A 21,337-nucleotide genomic window follows, 5' to 3' on the forward strand; every position below is an offset into this window, starting at 1 on the left:
GCATAAGACTCAAAGCTTACGATATGATGCCTTGGTCATTAGGGCCAGAAGAAAACATATGATTTCCTAAAAATACTTTTCACCATTTTATTCTGTCTACCGATACTTTGCCTGGTTCAGAATCAATACTGTTATGACAATCCAGATTATAAACCGTAGATAAAAGGGAACAGGAAAAAAATGTTTACACATAAATACAGAAATATATACAATAGACATGAAATGCAAGACACATTACTGGTTAGGTATTTTCAACAAAGAGCCTCCTCAAAAGTTAGTACCACAGGACTGGGAGTTTGGCCCAGAGGTAGGGTGCTTGCCTAGCATGCACGAAGACCCGGGTTCAATTCCTCAGTACTACATACATAGAAAAAAGCCGGAAGTGGTGCTGAGGCTCAAGTGGTAGAGCTCTAGCTTTGAGAAAGAGTGCTCAGGCCCCAAGCTCAAGACCAGGACTTGCAGCAAAAAAAAAAAAAAAAAAAAAAGTTAGTACCAGTGAGGAAGCTTTAGGGCTCAGCAGCATACCAAGATACCTATAACCTATTAGCTCAGATTTACACTAACCAACAACAGCTTTGTGTTGAAAAACATTTTATGTCTTAACACATATAAAAACATATATAAGTAGGTACTTTGATTTTCAGTATATTGAGGAAATGGGTCAGAGCTGCAATTAAAATATACACAAAATCTGTATTCTTAATTATTATATATTACTATATTTTTTGGGTAAACAACAGTTATTCTGGATTCATATTAACTATTCTAGCTTTGATTTGAAAGCCACAGAATTTATCCCTCTGTCATTACTTTTTATTTTATTCTTTTCTCAAAAGTTTTCAAGTTTCTCATTCAGAAGTTTGGTCATTTTCTTTTCATATTTTGGCCCAATTATCTGAACAGATGAATTATTTGAACAAATCAATCTACAGATACCTATGATGAATCTTTCTCAATTTACGTAAACAGAGTTATTACTGTTAGATATACCATCAGAATAAGCACATATTAGACGACTAATGACTTATTATAACAAATTCAACTTTGATTCCTTAAAACTTGAAAATTGGAAGCATATTAGGAGGAAGGCTAAAGTGGTACTAGTCAAGTATTAGACTTAAGAGTGTTTTGGTCACCCTGTAATTGATGCCATGTGAACTTATATTACTCAGTGATATTCTGATTAACATACTTAGAATACAACTTCTTTTTTTTGGCAGGGGAAGGGGGATTGTCAATCGTGGAGCTTGAACTCTGGCCTGAGTGTGTCCGTAGCTTTTCAGCTTAGGGCTAGTGCTGTACAATTTGAGCCACATTACCACTTCCAGTTTTCTGGTGGTTAATTGGAGATACGAGTCCCATGAATTTTCTTGCCCCAGCTGGCTTTGAACCTCAACACTCCGATCTCAGCCTCCCGAAACAGCTAAGATTATAGGTGTGAGCCACCAGCGCCTGCTCTTTTTCTTTTTTATTTTACTGGTCCTGGAGCTTGAGTTCAGGTCTGAGCCCCCAGTGCCTGGCAGAATATAAATTCTTTACAGTGAAATAAACTGTCAAAATTCCACATTCACAGTGTGAGCATGCATCAAGAGCCAAAGACAATCTTCCCGTTGGGTTTAACCTAAGTGTTTCTACTTGTCCTTGCATAGAAACAGGTAAATTTAGGATTGGAGAGCTTTGAGGCCCATGATTTTCAGGAAGGTTACCCATACCTTCATAAATCACAGCACTACACAAACGAATGTTACAAGGCAGAAAAACTACCACTGTCATGTAGTCTACCTGAGATATATCTACCAAGACTCAAGACTGTCCTATCTATTACCATTTCCAAATCATTTGTTCTCTAGCTTCCTTATATGCCAAGACTTTGAAATGTAGGACAACTTACATTTCAGAAACAATATGATTTTACTTGGTTATTTTAAAGTACCTTAAATCTTCTATGAATTTCTGTCATTTGCCACTGCTGCAATTCAGAATTCATATTCTGATAAATATGAAGATTAAGATAGAAATTCCTAACTTGACCCAAACTTAAATTTAACTCAAATTTAAATAACTTCTAAAACGCAGTTAGCCCTCATCTTGGATCCAGACACTTTACAGATAAATCTCCAACTCTGTAAACAGCAAAATGAAACACCTATAACATAAGGTACCTTTATTTGCTAGAATGACAAGTCATGAGGGTAAAAACCCTAATGTATCAATCAATTTAACAATGTCACTCACTCAAAAGAAAAAAAAAGTATTCCTCAGGTGATCTCTACTCTTCTACATGCTTAAAAAACAAAACACTGGGGCTGGGAGTTTGGCCTAGTGATAAGAGTGCTTGCCTAGCATGCACGAAGACCCGGGTTCAATTCCTTGGTACCACATACTTAGAAAAATCCAGAAGTGGTGCTGAGGCTCAAGTGGTAGTGGTCTAGCCTTAAGAAAAATCCAAGGACAGTCCTCAGGCCCTGAGCTTAAGCCCAGGACTGGCAAAAAACAAACAAAACAAAACAAAAAAAAACCACACCATACACACACCAACTCTAGCTCTGAATCTACACACAACAGACCACCTCCCCTGTGGAAATGTAGTCAACAGATAGCATTTCCTTTAAATTGCCTAACTTTTAGACTTCTGGATCAAAATTAAACACTTCAAACCAAACTGCTTTAAGCAGCCTGATGTTCTTCAAAAGGCTAAACAGAGAAAAAGTACATGAGCCAACAATTCAATTTCTAGCGAAATATCCAAGGGAATTGACAACATGAAGTCCACACAAAAACCAGTACATAAATGTTAAGAACAGAACTTTACACAACAATCAAAGGGAAAACAACTCAAGTATCCATCAACTAAAAGTAAGTATTTGAAAGCTAGTATATTCACACAATGGAGTATTATCGAGCAGTAAAACAAACTAATACACACTACAGTAAGGATTAAACTTAAAAAAAATCTTCAAATAGACAAAACTTGTCATTAAAGGCCAATTAACCCCCAGAAAACGGGAAGTGGGACTTGGCTCAAGGGTAGGGTAGTAGCCTTGAGCTGAAGAGCTCATGGACAGCATCCAGACCAAGCTCAAGCCACATGACCATCTCTCCCCCAAAAAGTTGTCATTAAAAAGAGGAGAAAGGCCAAGAGTGTGGCCTAGTATGCACAAGCTCTGGGTTCAATTCCCTGGTACCATGTACAGAGAAAAATCCAGAAGTGGTGCTGTGGCTCAAGTGGTAAAGCGCTAGCCTTGAGAGAGCTCAGGACAGTGCCCAGGCCCTGAGTTCAAGTCCACAGAACTTTCCCAACCCCCAATAAAAGGGGAGGAGCTAGGTACTAGTGGTCAATGCCTGTAATCCTAGCTACTTAGGAGGCTGAGATCCAAGGGTCATGACTGGAAATCAGCCTAGGCAGGAGTCCAAGAAACTCTTCTTTCGTTTTGTTTTTTTGTGGGTCATGACAAAAAACTTCTTTTGCTTAAGGCTACTCCTCCACTACTAGAGTCTCAGCTCCACTTCCTGTTTTCTGGAGGTTAACTGGAGATAAGAGTTTCAGGTCCTTTTGTTGTGCCTGGCTGGCTTTGAATCTTGATCCTCAGACCTCTGCCTCCTGAGTAGCTAGGATCACAGGCGTGAGCGACCACACCTGGCTTATTCCTAATAAACTACCAAAAAAGTGGAAGTGGAGCTGTGGCTCAAGTAGTAGAGTAGTAGCCTTGAGCAAATGAAGTTCAGTGGCCAGGCCCTGAGTTCAAGCCTCAACTGCCACACTTGCACACTCACACACACACCCCACCCCTCACCTCCATAAAACCTATCACACTGCAAAGATTTTTAAGGTACTTATGAAGAGGAGGATAGTGGTTTGAGACCAGCCTCCACAGAAAAGTAGATGCTATCTATCTCCACATAACCAGCCCTTAACCAGCAAAAAGCAGGGCTGTAGATATATCACAAGGAATAGAGCACCAGTCTAGCAAGCTCCAGATTCTGAATTTAGTACCAGCAAAGAAAGAATCAAACAAATCCAGGAAAAAAAGGGCCAGAAGGCTGATCAAGTGTTCTAACATTGTCCAGCAAGCATGAAACCTTAAATTCAAATTCCAGCAGTATTGCACCCCTCCCTCTTAATTTTTTTTTTCCTGGTAGTAGCATATGCCTGTAATCCCAGGTACTCCAGTGGCAGACTGGAGGATAGACAACGTTGACTCCAGCTTGGGCACAAGCGCAAGACCTTATTCGAAAAATTAAAAACCAAAAAAGAGTAGGGACAAAACTCAAGTAGGTAGGGCATTTGCCTAGTAAATGTGAGACCCTGTACAGAATCACCAAAGACAAGACAAAAAAAAAAAAAAAAGAAAAATCTAATTATATAAAGTATGTGACTTAAAAATATATCAAAACTTCAATAAATGGCATTGAGCTATACAATTATGGTGGACTCTTTAAAAATTTTTTTACTCTCTATCCTGTTTGTAAAATACTGTTTATAAAGTGAATCCAACAGTTTCTTATGTATTATCAAAGACAGGATAAACAATAGACATTATCAACTAGTACAGTCCCTGTTTTTAATACCTGGATCAAGTCCAAGGCTAGCAACAGAGCTGGCACTATGGCACTGTTTTAATTACTCAGCAGCAGTTTCCCATACCACCCTCATCCCAGACACATCAGATTCTACTCATTCCATTTCCTGCAAAATAATTTCAGATTTTATAATTTGAACTAAGTTACCCAGGTAGTTTTACTATAATCCCACCCTAACTTCTTAGAGAACAAGGAAAGTGAAAAGATTTCAATGGATTCAAACTAGTTTCAATTTAAACAGTCAAAAGCACAGGCCACAAGAATGTGGTAACAACAGGGTCACCACAGTAGATAAAAGTGGAAAAAAAAAATCCTTTACTTTTCATTGTAAGTAAAATTTAATTCAAGAAAATATACTGGAGAAACATATAGTGTCAAAATAATCCACCTGTAGTTTTGTTTTACATTAACAGCAGAGTTTAAAATGCCGTAAAAACTCTGAAAATATAAACAGTAACTATAAGCCCACCTAAAATAGTAAAAGTAACCTACGAAAAATATTTACTGAACATGTTTGTATCTGGCTGGCAATCTGACACACTGTGCAATTGTTAAAAAAAAAAAAAAAAAACCTAGGGGCCGGGAGTTTGGCCTAGTGGTTAAAGTGCTTGCCTAGCATGCATGAAGACCCGGGTTTGATTCCTCGGTACCACATACATAGAAAAAAGCCAGCCCACGCACAAAAGTCATAGGAGTCTTATCTCCAATTAACAGCAAGAAAACCAGAAGCAGACCTGTGGTTCAAGTGGTAGAGCAGTAGCCTTGAGTTGAAGAGCTTAAGGGTAGCACTCGGGCTCAGAGTTCAGGCCCCACAACCAACAGAAAAAAATATATAATTCAGAAATATTATCTGTCTCATTTGTTTGTGGTGCCAGCACATAATATCCACTCATCATTAATTGTAGTGCCACCACTGTGCTAGATCTCTTGGTATTTATTTAACTGTAATTATATATTTATGATTGGTTAATTTTTGATTTAACAAAATCTACTCACAGATAGTCTGTTAAGCAACTTTACAAAGTATCAATTACTTTAATTGAATTTAAATTTAGTTAACACAGAGCATCAATGAAAACCAAGGTTGAGCAAAAGTGTTTTTTGTGAGGACTGAATCTCACAAAAATGTAAGTCTATATTGTACAAGATCTTTGAAGGGAGTCTAGATTGGGAAGGAACCTGGAATCTTTCTGGGAAGCAGTGTAATTCTTGTATCTGCTTCTACAGAACTAAGTAGCCAAACTCTTTACCAATAAATAGTATGCTCAACAAAGAAACAGAAAAGGCTGAAACATCACTGGTTTAGACCGGGAGCTCCTTGCATGAGACTGTGTAGCCTTAGATTCCCTGAGCCGGGGCACAGAAGAGTTCAATAAACATTGAAGGAAATGTTCAATAAACATTGAAGGAAATGTGTCTGCACTAGAATTCTTACAATAATAACAACAATAATAATGGGGGGGAAGCAGTGCTAAACATTTAACATTGAAACCACCTAGGCTACTTCCTCCATAGTCTTCTTTTCTAATAACCTTGAGCTCTGCTCATGATGTTTTTTATATTTTACCTTTATGTCATCATAAAAAGGTACATCTCTGACTCAAAAAGTTCCAGGTCAAACATTGTTAAATACATGAATCTACAGTTTTATGCTTACTAAGCAACTGAATATATAAAAAAATTAAAAACTGCGATAAAATATTAGCCTTTACAAAATCTTTAAATTTGCAAAAAAAAAAAATAGGATGGCAGGTTTACAATCCTTTGAGGGTTAAGATATATAAAAAAAATTTAAACTATATTCCTTTGTAGACCATGCACAAGTTTCCCCCTCCCCCCAAATTCCTCAGACCACCAAGTCTTGGGTGGTGAACACAGACTGCAAGCACCGGGGCCTCCCAGGGATAACTCGATAATAAAGAAAAAGGTAAACAAGAGTTCCTGGTAAAACTTTTGCTTCCTATTCAATCTATTCTATTAGATTGTAGTGAGGCTTTCACCATCTGGAGCAAATAAAATACACTGCTTTCTTTACCCAGAGCTGTACACAGCCCTGATATCCAACCCTAAGTTGAAAGCACTAGGCCCCTTCCAGTCAATCTTCTTTAGTGAATTTCCAAATGTAAGTACTAGTGTTTTTCTGAAGTACACAATTTACCTGCACGTAATTCACAAGCAAATTAGTAGCATTACATATGCAATCCCTCAAAGGTGGAGGAAAAAGAGGGCAACTTTAATTGGTTTAAAGACAAATTCTTTCCTACTCACTCACAAGACAATTAGTGATGACGCAAATTTTAGGGTAAAGTGACGAATACTGTATCTACACAGACTAATATCCTGCAAAGGATCAATAATACATTTACCTCCTGGCCAACCCACCTTTTTTCTTTCTCCTATACGTAGGCTTCTCCCGAAACGAAACTAAATAAAAATATGAAGGGCCCCAAACTTCAAATGCTGGGAAGACGTCTCCATTCCTTTTAAGTCCAAGAGAGGCTTTAGAACAAGCCTTTATTAAGTTTGTGCACAAATTAGAACTCGGCTCAAGCTTGTTTAAATCTCTAAGCCACGAAAGCAATCCTTTTACCAAATGTATCCAGACGCTTCGTATTGCTTACTTGCATTTTCAACCCGACTCCAGATTGTGTTTTACTATTTTCTTTACGCCAGATAATAAATAGTAGGCAAACTCGCTAATCCTTTTCCCCCCCTCTAGAGCATCTTGTAATAAATAATAAAAAAAAATCAACGGATACAAGAGTCTGCCCGGGGAGGAGGATTTTTTTTTTTTTGTGCAAAATTCACGGCTGGAACAATCGGAGGCAGCCAAGGGCGACGCACAAAGAGAACAGAGAAGAAATACACATTCCACGGACGCATCCTCGCCCCCCTCCCCGGGAAGGTCACTGGGGGCCAGCACCAAGGCCGAGGGGGCCCCCGCGGCGTCCCCGCAGGGCTGCCCCCGATGCCGGGGCCCGAGGTCCGGGTCTCCGGGCCCGCCCGTCCTCCCGCGGCCCCGGCCCCGCCGCGCTCCCCCCGCCGGCTGCGCGGCCCTCCCGGGGACGGGTCCGGGCCGGAAGGGCCCCCCCCCCGCCCCGGCTCCGCGGCGAGGGGCCCCGGGACCCCCACTCACCCTCCAGCAGGCGGGTAATGAGGCTGTCCACGTTCAGCTCCCCGTCCGCCATCTTGTCGGCACCAGCCTCTCCTTCCCGGCCGCGGCAACAAGGGTTTCTCGGCGGCGGCGGCGGCGGCGGCTGCGGCGACGGCTCGGCGTTCTCTCACCTACGAGTCACGCGGCGTTTGGACCCCGGGACCACCGCCCCCTCCCCGGGCCCGCCCCCCGCCCCGTCGAGCCGCGGGCGCGCGCACCCCCGAGCACCCGCGACCACGAACACACACACACACACACACACACACACACACACACACACACACCCAAGCCCGGGCCCCCCACGAACCGGGCCGCGTCAGACCCAGGCCGCCACCTCCAACTCCTACTCCACCACCTCCTCCTCCTCCTCCGATCCTCGGCACCGCCCAGCTCCGCAAAGCTCACCAGCGCCGCCGACAGCCCCACCCGCAGCGCCACTCCAGCTCCACAGAGCCAGCCCGCCGCCGCCGCGCCAGTCCGCGCAGATCTCCGCGCATGCGCGCCGCGCTCTCTCCTCCTCCTCCTCCTCCTCCCCCCCCCCCACACTGCGCGTTACTCTCTCCCACCTTTCCCCCGCCCCACCCCCCCGCAATCACGGACTAGGGCGCAAGCGCTGTGAGCCCCGATCTCCCGCGCCCAGGCTGCAGTCGCGGCGCTGGTGCGTGGTTCCCCCATCCGCCCATCTTTTTCCACATCCCACTGCGCCGACTCGCCGGTGGACCGCGCAGGCGCGGTCGAGGCCAGGCGTGCCAGGCCCGGGAAGCTCTCCTTACTCGGGACGCTGGTAGGCAGAACTGGTGGTCTCTCTCTCTCTCCTGTTTGCCCTGGTGGTCCCGCGGTTCTGCAGGACTTAGCCGTTGCTCCCTTCCCGCCTGGATGTGCTTTTCTTGGCTTCGTTCCCTGGCGTTGCATGCAATCCTCCTGTGTCTGTTACTCGGGAAACGCGGACTGCATGTTTAAAACCCAAGCGTGTGGAAAGCCAGAAAGAGCTTCTCTGCTAGACAGCTTTGATAAAGCACATTTATAACCTAATTGTCTACAAGTCTGGTCACCCTTTGTGTCCCTGGATGAACCAAGAGTTAAAACGGATCGGAAGGATCAGCAGTCCTGCCAATTTCCATGGGAACCCCTCTCTCCCTTCTCTGTAGGTCATCAGTCACATCGTCACGTTATCCCCCATTTCCATCCACGGTGGATAACCCCTATCCACAGCTCTCCTGTTCATACTATCTGTCTTGTGATTGTGTAAGCATTGGTCTTCCACACTTAGTTCCTAACAGGTTAAAGGAATTATTTATCTTTTACCATACCTACCAAGTATCAGAGAAGGAAAGGAGAGAGAAACAGGGGGGCTTAGAAAGGTCCATTATCCAGCTTTCCTGTGATCGCACCATGTTGCCTCTAGAAGGACAGGAAAAAGAGCAGCCACTGAAAGTATCAAAGCAAGAAACAGTATTTGTCTTCCTTTAGAAGATGGTCGAGACCAAAGTTCTTTTCCTATTCCACAGGTGCTCTTTCCCACCGACTCAGACTTGATGCTACCTGGAGAGAGAGGCAACGGGTTGATAATAACTAGCTGATCATAACTAACATCGTTGATACTAACCAACGTCACTGATAATAGCTAACACACTGAAATCTCTGTAAATGCCTAAGTATTGTTTTAGATGGCATTATTTAATCTTTAAAAGAAAGCCCTGCATCTCTCCTTTGTGAATGGGGTTAATAGAAGCACAAATGATTAACTCCAAATCATACAAATAAGTAAACAGCAGAGCTAGGATTCAAACCCAGGCATCTAATCATAGAGTTTGCACTCTTAAGAACAGCAATTAAGTGTGTTAGTGTGTGAGCTGGGTGCTTTATAATGTGTGTGCCTTATGAACTTGGGCAATAGAGACTAGAATGTGGGGGGAAGAGGGAGGAGGAGAAATAATTTTCCAGTCAGATGATTTTATGATTATCAAGATGAATTATAGCTAGGATTCCCCAATGTGTTTTCTAGTTACTTATCCGCTTTAGGATTTTGTTAATTAATGATGAAGTCAGAACAGGTAACAGTTATAATGGCAGTCCTGCCTGGAGTAGATTTTACATTTTGTGGCCTTTAGGGACACTAAAAATGACTTAACTAGGCATGATGACACTTGCCTATAATCCTAGCTACTGGAAAGATAGAGGCAGAAAGGTGGACAGTTCAAGCCCAATCAGTGCTATCAGTATGGTTCAGTGGTAGAGTGTCTGTCTACCAAGGGTGAGTTCCTGAGTTCAATTCCCAGAACCTTTCTCCCAAAAAGAATGAAAGAAATGGCTTATCATCATTTTCTTTTTTGTTAAAGTATGTGTATTTTTAATCTAACTTTATTCCAGAAGAAAGGGGTTATGATAGGTTACATAAAGCATGAAGCAGAGTAAATTAAAAATGAGTACAGAGAAAATAGAACAAAAGTGAACTGAGAGCAAGTTAGATACTATTAAGCCAGCAGTTTTGCATACAAAATGCACAGTGCAAGGACCTATGGGTTTCCAGTAATAGGGATAAGTCACAAACTTGACTCTCAGTTTTCTAGAAATCAAAGAAAAATTAGTTCAGTTGCAAGTGGAGAAGATACTTTTTTTGAACTGAAACCAGGATTTGACTATAACAGCTCCTAGGCTCACATGCCACTTCCCCAAATATCTTCAATGAGCCTTTGGTAAAAGCCTAGGATGCTTTGTGTTGCCTATATTCATCGACCCCTTGAATCCAATGGACTTAAGCATCTACCATTAGGGCTCAAATATATGCAGATACACTTAAAAGGAGACATTCAAAAGAAACTGGATTACACAGAAGGAGGTCAAGTATCTAATATCAGCAGAGTTTCCCTGAAGGCACAGGGCAATGATTCTGGGTATGTCCTGCTGCTGTCCCCTCTCCATTCCCACCAGGTAGTTCACTGTCTTAGAATTTTGGAACAGAATGAGCTGTTTTGAAAATGAAGGGATTTTATGACTAGGGGCCCAATCAACTTTTCTGTGGGATCTTTCTCTTAAAAAAAAAAAAATGGTATCCAGGACTAAGAGTTTGGCCTAGTGGGAGAGTGCTTGCCTAGTATTCATGAAGACCCAGGTTCCATTCCTCAGTACCATATACATAGAAAAAGGCAGAAGTGGTGCCGTGGCTCAAGTGATAGAGTGCTAGCCTTGAGAAAGCTGTGAGTTCAAGTCCAGGACTGGCAAGAAAAAAATGGTATCCATTCAGAACTCTCAGAGTTTGAAGTTGAACAGAAACTGTATTAACCCCTCAGTGGCTTCTCGAGCAGCCTATCACAATGCAAATTATTCTTTTTGATGAAAATAATGGGTATTCACATCGTGTAAGATAAAGACTTAAAATTAAGCTTGCATCAGTTCAGGGCAGATTTACCATGAAAGAAGATATTCCTGTTTTGTTTTTTTTTTTCCCAGAGTAAAATGTGCCTGCTTGGCCTGGTGGCTCATGACTATAATCCTAGCTACTCAGGAGGCTGAGATCTGAGGATTGGTTCAAAGCCAGCCGAGGTACTAAAATCACTAAAGTCTAAAGTCGGTACTAAAGTCACTGAAGTCGGTGAGAGTCTTATCTTCAATTAACCACTGGAAGTTTCCCTGTGGCTTTAGGGGTAGGGTCATGGCCTTGAGCTGAAGAGCTCAGGGACAGCACCCAGGCCCAAAGTTCAAGCCCCACAACTGACAAAAAAAAAAGTGCTTATTGGAAGAAGTTTGGAAAAATATAGAAAAAGATATAAAAATCACTTATAAGGGGCCGGAGTTTGGCCTAGTGGTAGAGTGCTTGCCTAGCATGCACGAAGACCCAGGTTCAATTCCTTGGTACCACATACTTAAGAAAAGCAAGAAGTAGTGTTAAGGCTCAAGTGGTAGAGTTCTAGCCTTGAGAAAAATCCAAGGACAGTCCTCTGGCCCTGAGCTTAAACCCAGGCAAAAAAAAAAAATCACTTATAACCTTACCAGTCACAGATTGGCCACTTTTTCTCTTCTTGTGCTGAGGAATTTAACCTAGGACCTCAAAGGCAAGTGATCTACCACTGGAGGCAATCATAGCCCTTTTAGTTTGTATCTTATTTTCAACATAGGATCTTATTAATTTTTCCCAGGCTGGCCTTGAAATTTCAGTCCTCCTGCCTCTGAAGCAGCTGGGCTTACAGGTTTACACTACTATACCTGGCTTATTTATGAATCATGGTTGTTGAACATTCATCAGCATATTATGAGGCTTATGGAGACATCTGACTCACTCATTCATGGATAATTACAGAAATGTCTGTGAAGGAAAAGTCCTGAGTATTATTTATGCTTCCTCATTGAAAGGGACTTGCGACATCATAATCATAATAAAATTATGCTTTTATTTTTTCCTAATAGGTAGCATCTAGGAAACTCTGATATCTAGTAGACAGAGGTAGACCAGATTTCACAGAAACCCAGCTATCATTGAGACCAGGGAGAGGTCCCTGTGGATTATCTTCAAAGAAGGAATTTTGGACCATTATGGACAATAGCGTTGAGCACCTTATAGTAAACACAACAGAGACTTTTATTGGGATGCTTTTCTTATTTGTTTCTCACTATTGGCCAGTAGTGAATGTGAATGTGAACAGATGTAGACTGCAAAATGTGGAAGTTGTGACAGACAGCTCTTTCTTGCCGAGTTAATTCAAGACAGTTTTTTTTGTTGTTGTTTTTTTGTTTTGTTTTTTTTTTTTTGCCAGTCCTGGGTTTGAGCTCAGGGTCTGAGCACTGTCCTTGGACTTTCTCAAGGCTAGAGCTCTACCACTTGAGCCTCAGCACCACTTCTGGCTTTTTTCTATATATGTGGTGCCAAGGAATCGAACCCGGGTCTTCATGCATGCTAGGCAAGCATGGCCTCAAGACAGTTTTTAGATGAATAAATTAACGCTTGTCTTTCCATCGGTAATATTCCTCTCAGTCAAGTCAATAGTCTTGAATGGTACTAAATTTAACTTTCATCAGGTATACCTTGAAGGTAGCTATTCGTTTAGTCAAATAGCATAAGCTTTTGGATATCTTTTTATTGGTGGCAGGAGGGAAGGTATTGGGGTTTGAGCTCAGTCTCTTTTACTTGTTAGGCAAGCCCTATACTACTTGATCCATACTTATAACCATTTGTGCTTTAGTTACTATTTGGATAAGGCTTCAAGTTTGTACCTGAGGCTGGCCTCATATTGTGGTCCTCCTCACATCTCATGCAAAACTGAGATTATAGCCATGTACCACAATATCCATCCAGTTTATTTGTTGTGATGGAGTGAAGGGTTATCTCACTAACTTTTTGCCTGGGCTGGCCTCAGACCTTGATCTTCCTGAGCCTTACATCCTTAGTAACTGAGTTTATAGGTGTATACCACCATGCCCAACAAGACTTAGTTTTTATATTCTTATACTAATAGAAGAATAAGGCATGTCTTCAGTCATTGTAGCCTCTAAAATTTAAAGCATATATAACCAAATACCTCTTTGCTTGCCTTGAGTAAAAAGATCTCTCTTCCAATACACACACACACACACACACACACACACACACACACACACACACGCACACACACACAGAACAGAGGTGGAGCATTTTTTGGGGGGGAGTGGTGGTCCATAGGGCTTGAGCTCTGGGCCTGGGCCTTGTCCCTGAGCTCTTTAGTTCAAGGCTACTGCCCTACCCCTAGAGCCACAACCGCACTTCCCCTTTTCTAGATATTAATTGGTGATAAGAATCTCTCGTTATTTAGTGCCCGGGCTGGCTTTGAACCACCATCCTCAGATCTCAACTTCCTGAGTAGCTATGATTACAGGCATAAGCCATTGCACCTGGATTCAGTGAAATGTTTTATTTTAAAACTTTAGTATATCCTTCATAACACAGTGGTTGCCATTCAAATGCCTAGTGATTGGACAAGTTAACTATATAGAGCTATTAACTCTTTTTTTTTGCCAGTCCTGGGCTTGGGCTCAGGGCATGAATACTATCCTTGGGTTTTCTCAAGGCTAGAGCTCTACCACTTGAGTCACAGTACCACTTCTGTCTTTTTTCTATGTATGTGGTACTGAGGAATTGAACTCCAGTCTTTGTGCATGCTAGGCAAGCACTCTACCACTAGGCAAAACTCCTAGCCCTAGAGCTATTAACTCTTAAGGCAACTGAAGTTGGATGAACTACCACAAATGGACATTATTTAATGACTAAAGTGTTGATCTGAGACCTTTTCTTTTACATTGTAATGAGATTACAAAGCCAGTTAGGTATTTAAGTCAGTGCTAGTATGGTACAATAAAAAATCATTTAATTTACTTATGGTGAAATGTTTCTCCTTCAGTGTTCTCCCTCCCTATTCTTTTGGAGGACTTCCCAGGAAACAACCAGCCACTAAGTAGCTAATTGTTTGCTTTTAAGGAAAAGTATACAGGATGTGAAGTTTGTGCAGATAAAATAGTTTTGCTTCTAGCTACAGTACAGTTGTTCTTTTTCTTTTTCCCAGAAGATCCAGCTTCTACTTGATTATCTTTTCAGTTGGGGAGTTATCTCTGCAAGGTTTCATAAGTCCCCATTTCAACTTACTTTAGTAACTGAGACAAAGAAAGAAAACACTGAGTTTTCTAAAACAGCTACAAAAAAAGTACATCTCCAAGAATAAATTAAAATTAATGGGTTAGAGTACCTCAAACTAAAACCATGTATGTCTGTGAAAAATATTCATTGGGGTTATATACCCATCACCAATAGATCATTTTATGTAGAAAATACTGATTACATAGGATATTATGAATTACTATTGACATCTTGATTTAAACTAGGACCAGTCTATTCTAAATAAGTTTATGTTTGAAATGTCTTGTGGTATTTGCTATTTAAGCAATTTTTTTTTTTTGTTAGTTGTGGTGCTTGAACTCTGGGCATAGATTTGTCCCTGAGCTCTTCAGCTTAAGGGTAGAGCCCTACTTGAGCCACAGCACCAGTTCTGGTTTTCTATTGGTTAACTGGAGATAGAGTTTCATAGATTTTTCAGCCGAGCGCAGGCGCAGCAGACACAGCAGGCGCAGGCTGCGCAGGTGCGGTGGCTCATAACATGTACTCCTAGCTACTTAGGAGGCTGAGATCTGAGGATCAAGGTTCAAAGCCAGCCTGAGTAACGGACCTGAGACTCTTATCTCCAATTAACCTCCAGAAAACAGGAAGTGGGGATTGGCTCAAGGGTAGGGCGGTAGCCCTGAGCTGAAGAGCTCAGGGACAGTGCCCAAGTCTAATTCAAGCCACATCACCGCCCCCCACACACAAAAATCTCATGGATTTTAGTGCCTGAGCTGACTTTGAACTGTGATCCTCAGATTTCAGCCTCCTGAGTAGGTAGGATTACAGGTGTAAGCCACTGGCTCTCAGCTTAAGGAAATCTTATAGTGACTAAATCTCTATAATGAAACATATATTGGACCAATTAAGAATGTATGAAATACTGTGAATGAGCACAGTCCTAACTTTTGTGACTATCTAGGGAAATGCCCACCAAGCTGCCTTTCTGAGCCTTGATTTCATTACCTACCAAAAAAATTTCCATTAATTAATGATCTCCAAAGTTTCTTCCAGTGTTAACAAGTGTTTAATCCTAAAATATACAAATGAAGCTCCAAAATGTAACATAATATTGTACAAGCTGTCCCCCATTTAGGAACTGGATTGACTCCAAAAGGTCAATTGTTTTGGAACACAGAACATATTTTCCCACAGACTGTGATACTAATGGTGGTTAAATTCCCAGCTCTATCTGTAAAATCAATTTAATCCTTAATGCAACTAGAGGAGCGTGTCCATAATAGTGTGGACTCTCATCACCAATTACCACACAGCTCATGGCAAAAAAAACTCCACTGAGAATTCTAATTTGGCACGGTAGAAAGCATCTCGGTATTTTTTTTTTTATTACCCTGAACTGTAGTTATGGCCCTAGTGTTAGTTCCAACTCCTAGACAGCCCTGCCTCGGCTCTAATGGGAGGCAAATCTTGGACAAGCAGATTGAAGTGTGAGTAATAGTTTGATGCTTCTGAACCTATAAGTAGGGTAGAGGAAGGAGGGTGCTAATGAGCTCAGTATATGATATCTGAAGGTATAGTTTCCAGGAAGGAATTGACACCCAAAACAAATGATAGAGAGTAGAAGGTTACAAGACAAATAGAAGTGAACGAACTATACTTGGAAATTTTTCTTTTCTTTTTTGCCCGTCCTGGGATTTGAACTCAGTGCCTGGGTACTCTTCTTGAGCTTTCTCAAGGTTGGTGCTCTAGCACTTGAGCCACAGCACCATTTCTGGCTTTTTCTGTGTATGTGGTACCCAGGAATTGAACCCAGGGCTTCATGCATGCTAGGCAAGCACTCTATCACTAGACCAAACTCCTGACCCCTGGACTGGGAACTTGTCACAGTTTTAATCTTATTCACTTTTTTTTTGTTGATCATGGGGCTTGAACTCAGGGCCTGGGCATTGTCCCTGAGCTCTTCAGCTCAAGACTACAGCCCTACCCCTTGAGCTACAGCCCCATTTCCCATTTTCTGGTGATTAATTGGAGATAAGAGTCTCATGGCCTTTACTAGCTGGGCTGCCTTTGAATTGCCATCCTCAGATCTCAGCCTCCTGAGTAGCTAGGATTACCGGGTGAGCCGCCACGTCCAGCTAAACCCATTCACTTTGTAGTGGAGGAAGTTGAGATCTAGAAAGGTTAAATTGTACTGACTTCACAGTATTCCTAAGATTTGAATCTGGACCTCTCCATGGCTGTCTCACTCTTTTTGTTTCTCATAGTTTTACTTAACAGCCACCATCCTATACTCCTCACCTTCCTGTCCAGGATCCCATAGAACTTGATATGTCCACCCATATCTGTATTATTTTTTTTTTTAGGGCAACTTGATCAGCAATTAGCATAACACATTTCTCCTTTTGGCTCATGACTTTTACCAGTGCCGGCAGCACTAAATGGTTTTCTAAATTGTTTATAAAATGTTGCCCTGACCCTTACCATCGCAGTCCAGAATGGAAGAAGCCAGCTGAGGACCCTCTCCATAGGATGTTCCTAATAACACAATCAAGCTGGCTAGCTAGAGGGCCCACAAGAAAGGCATTCATTCTCTTTTGCTGAGAAAAGTCCATGGCTGAATGTACCATGGGCTGAGAATTTTTGCTGACCTTATTACATATAACCCCTGAAAATCCTGTGTAGTAAGTTGTTTATAAATGTAGGAATGACAGCTCAGGGGTTTTGCTTTGTCTCTAGTCTTCTGGAACTTGTTCACCACTGTGCTATGATGACAAGTGCCATGAACTCGCAGCACAAGCAGGGAGGCACAATGTGCAGGACTGTGACAATGGGGCAGTGTCTGCAGTAAAGAGGAGGAACGGCCGGGGAGCTGATGGCTCCTGTCTGTATTCATACTCCTGGCTACACAGGAGGCTGAGAGCTAAGGATCCAGGTTGGAAAAATCATTTTAGGCAGAAGAGTCTTAGAGATTCTTCAGTTAACTGTCAAAAAGCCAAGTGGTAGTGTACCAGTCTTGAATGAAAAAGCCAAGCAAGAGGGAAAGGCCTTGAATTTAAGGCCCAGGACTGTCACAAAAAGAAAAAGGGAGGGAGGGAGGGAGGAAGAAAGGAAAAGAAGGAAGGAAAGAGAGAAGGAAGGATGGAAGGAAGGAAGAAAGGAAGGAAGGAAGGAAGGAAGGAAGGAAGAGTGGAAGGAAGGGAAAGGGGAGGTAATATCGAGTTACTTCCAGGGGAAAGATGGAGATTGCCTGTTTTTTACATCAGAGAGGGGTTCTTGATCAGATACATGAATGAACTCTCATATTTTGGTCACATATAGCTATGCCTGGAGGTGTAGACTAATCATAAGCTTTCTAGAATTCCAAACAGAAGACACTGAGGATAGGTCAAGCCTTTCTAGCAGCCATGCCATCAAAGAATTTGAACTGGGCAGTGAAGTACCCTGGGACTTAAACCAGTGATTTTCAGTTAAAGTGACTCTGTGTTTATTGTTGGAATCACCTAAGGAACCTTTGCAAAATACCAATGTTACATTTTAAGACAATGCCCCAGGGTTTTTTTTGTTTTGTTTTGTCAGTCCTGAGGCTTGAACTCAGGGCCTGAGCACTGACCTTGAGCTTTCTCAAGGCTAGTGCTCTATCACTAGAGCCATAGCACCACTTCCAGCTTTTTTTCTATGGATGTGGTACCAAGGAATCTAACCGGGGTCTTTGCACATGCTAGGCAAGCACTCTACCATTAGGCCAAACTCCCAGTCCCTATATATATATTTTTTTGTCAGTGCTGGGCTTAAGCTCAGGGCCTGAGCACTGTCCTTGGATTTTTCTCAAGGCTAGAACTCTACCACTTGAGCCTCAGCACCATTTCTGGCTTTTTCTAAGTATGTGGTTCCAAGGAATGGAACCCAGGTCTTCATGCATGCTAGGCAAGCACTCTACCACTAGGCCAAACTCCTGGCCCCCCAGTCCCTATTTTTATTTATTTATTTTCTTTATTATTTTAGATCCTGGTACTTGAATTTAGGGGTCTGGGTGCTGTCAGGAGTCTCTTTTTGCTCAAAGCTAGCACACTACCACTTGAGCCACGACACCACTTCTGGATTTTCTGAGTAGTTTATTGGAGATAAGAGTCTCACAGATTTTTCTGCCCAGGGGCTTTGAACCACAATCCTCAGAACTCAGCCTCCTTGAGTAGCTAGTATTACAGGTGTGAGCTACAAGTGCTTGGCTTCCCAGGGAATTTTGGTAGGATCCTGGCCATCATCTTCCACTTTTTTTTTTTTTTCCGATATCAAAAACAAAACAAAGGAGGCTGGCCATGGTGGCTAAACCCTATAATCCCAGCTTCATGGGAAGCAGAGTGAAAACTGTAAGGCCCTTACTGACACCATAACTAAACCCAAAAGGTCTGGAGGTCTGGCTCAAGTGGTAGAGTGCTTGTAAGCAAGAGGCCTGGAGTTAAAGACTTGTTCCCTGAAAACAAAATATGTCAAAGAGACTGGTTCAGGTAGAAGAAAGGCTCATCACGTGAAGGGAATATTTTTGGAGAAGTTTATGCCAGAATGGAGAGGCTGGGACTCCTAGTGCAGTAGCTCAAGAGAGGAAGTAGAAAGTAGAGGGGGGTGATTAGCAAGTAGCAGTCTGGAAGAACTGGAATGCTAGGCACTTGATATCACTTGACGCAAGAAACAAGTCATGCATTCATTTAATATGTATTTATTGAGCTTCTGCTCGGTGCCAGGCACTGTCGGGTGCTGAAGTCTCCTTTTCCACCATAAAGCTTGTATTCTGGTGGGAGAGAGATGAGGTGAACAATTCATTGGTTTTTGCCTGGGATATCTCTGCTTTTAGCACTAAAAGTCATCCCAGGACCCGTTTGGGCAAACCAAAATGATTGGTTTTCTCTAAAAAGTGTCCGTGTGTGTGTGTGTGTGTGTGTGTGTGTGTGTGTGTGTGTGTGTGTGTGTGTGTGCTGGGTGAGAGGTCAGTGGTATAAAACAAGGTGATAAAGCTGCCTGGGAAGCTCTCTCTGAGAAAGTAATTGTGGAAACATCAGAGGGTAGGTTATAGAGGAGTGATTCTTAATGGCAGAGAACTACCATGTACAGGCCCTGAGGTTGAAACCACTTTGGCCTGAATGAAGAACAGCAGATAAGCAAAAGTAGATAGAAAAGGGCTAGATTGAGTGAACCACATCAGGCTCATGTTTGGAGTGTGCTTTAGGCCTCCACAGGAATGAGAACAGACACTGTGACCCAATGCTCAGAGGATGAAGGGAAGAAACAAAGCAAAGAGAAGCAAGTGCCTCGGGGGATCTCAGAGTTTCTTCTCAACATGCTTGATCAGAGAAGCAGCAGAGTGCAGTGGTACATCTACCTGGCCCCAGACAGATTCAGCAGCGTGTGTTTGGCCCAGAAATGACTTGGAAATGGAGAGGAAGAAGCATCCAGTGTTGTCTTGCAGATTAGAGTCCCAGACATTGGCAGCCCAGGATATCTAGTGTTTCCATCTGTTTTGCACTGCTATCAGAGAATACAATGGGCAAGTAATTCATAAACAATACTTGTTTATTTGCTTTTTTATTAGGGGGGTCAATGATTGAATGGTTACATTTGGAGAGAGACTATATGAGAGAGAGAAAGAACTGGGTGTGGGGAGAGGAGGTTGAGATAGGGTCTCCCTATGTAGCACAGGCTGTCCTCAATCTCTTGTCCTCCCTTATTGTAACTCCTGAATGCTGGAACTACAGGCATCTACCACCATGCCTGGTAGCACTTACTTTTACAACAAACTCACTTTCCTGATAATTATGGCTACCACACATCTTGGACCAGCTCTCATGACCTAGTCACCTCTTAAAGATCTCACCTCTTACCCATTGCTTTGAGGAATGAATTTGCTGAGGCCCACATTGCAAACGCAGTGCCAGGGGAATAAAGGAGAGCAGTAGATCAAAAGGTGACTCAAAGCACATTTTTTTTTTTTTGAGTTTGAATCCGGACTTCATGGGAGAAGAGAATGTAATCTACCCTTTCTCACCAAAATAAAGTTCCATGCCAGAGTGGCAAGAGCAGGAATGGAATGCCACAAGCCCAGGGCTTGCACCCCAGCTTTGTCACCTACCAGATGTGCCTGCCAGGTAGCTTAATTAAATCTGGGGAATCTCCTGTCCTTGCTAGCAAAGGAGGATAATGATGCTGGGCTGGCAGAGTTGTGAGCATTGGATGAAGTAATATCACAATCTGGTGCAAATCAGGGTAAGCCCTTAGTTTAGGTTCATTCTGTCTCTGTAAAGAAAGACACCCTTGAAGTTCAATCAGTATATTTTCATCAGTGATCAGTTTTATATATTGGCTCCTTTGTGCTCCTTGCACTCATCTCCTTGGGCTTGCTTATTCTACCCCCAGCTTAGCGTCAGTGAGGCTCACAGACTTGTTATTTGGTTCCTCTTCTTCATCTCCCTAGGAACTGCCTCTGTTAAACTTGCTTTCCTCTCCCCAATCTCTAACTCACATTTCTCCAGAACAAGACAATGATCAATCATACTATTTACCTCCATATATCCTCTGGTATTGTACACATCTACAAGATTAACATCTAAACATCTGAGCTGGTTGTACAGGCCTTGCACAATCAATGGTGTTTCTGCTCCCCCTTTCCATATATTCATCTCCTTGCTTTCCTCCAAGGTCTGACCCCACCCTCTCTGTCTTCCACCCCTGCCATGCCCACACATTTATTCTTAGTGCTCCCATGGGACTTTGCACCTACTGCTACTTATTTCCACAATATTTCTAGATGAAATGACAGAGTATTAAATTCAGGCTCTGGAGTCACCCAAGCTCTATCTCAATTTCAGCCCTGCTGTTTAAGAGCCCAGCCTAAGGATTAGGACTTAACTCAGTGAAAGATACTGCCCTATACTGAAATGCTGAAGGTGAGCAAGTTATTTCATCACTGTGTTTCAAGGGCGATGCTAATAATAATAATATCTACAAGGCTAGGCTATAGATTAAGGATGAGT

General features: G+C 42.4%; 1 protein-coding gene and 1 long non-coding RNA gene across 3 annotated transcripts in view; one reads left to right on the top strand and one right to left on the bottom strand.

The window, feature by feature from the left end:
• Positions 1-8,251, bottom strand: part of Ppp1cb (protein phosphatase 1 catalytic subunit beta) — a 37,204-nt gene extending 28,953 nt beyond the window's left edge. Inside the window, exons 1-2 of one of the 2 annotated variants that reach the window (XM_090337235.1) lie at positions 8,141-8,251; positions 7,718-7,866 (exon numbers count right to left, since the gene is read on the bottom strand). In XM_090337235.1, the coding sequence (XP_090193361.1) occupies positions 7,718-7,769 (52 nt within the window). In that variant the 5' untranslated portion in view covers positions 7,770-7,866; positions 8,141-8,251. The other variant, XM_090337233.1, reaches the window with a different exon arrangement.
• Positions 8,252-8,329: 78 nt separating this feature from the next.
• Positions 8,330-21,337, top strand: part of LOC150060938 (uncharacterized) — an 85,393-nt gene continuing 72,385 nt past the window's right edge. Inside the window, exon 1 of the long non-coding RNA XR_016536280.1 lies at positions 8,330-8,519. This is a non-coding gene — a long non-coding RNA (uncharacterized LOC150060938). The remainder of the gene's footprint in view (positions 8,520-21,337) is intronic.

This window comes from Megascapheus bottae, chromosome 7 (assembly GCF_031878675.1).
Source record: "Megascapheus bottae isolate mThoBot1 chromosome 7, mThoBot2.hap1, whole genome shotgun sequence".
In the NCBI taxonomy this organism is placed as follows: Eukaryota; Metazoa; Chordata; class Mammalia; order Rodentia; family Geomyidae; genus Megascapheus; species Megascapheus bottae.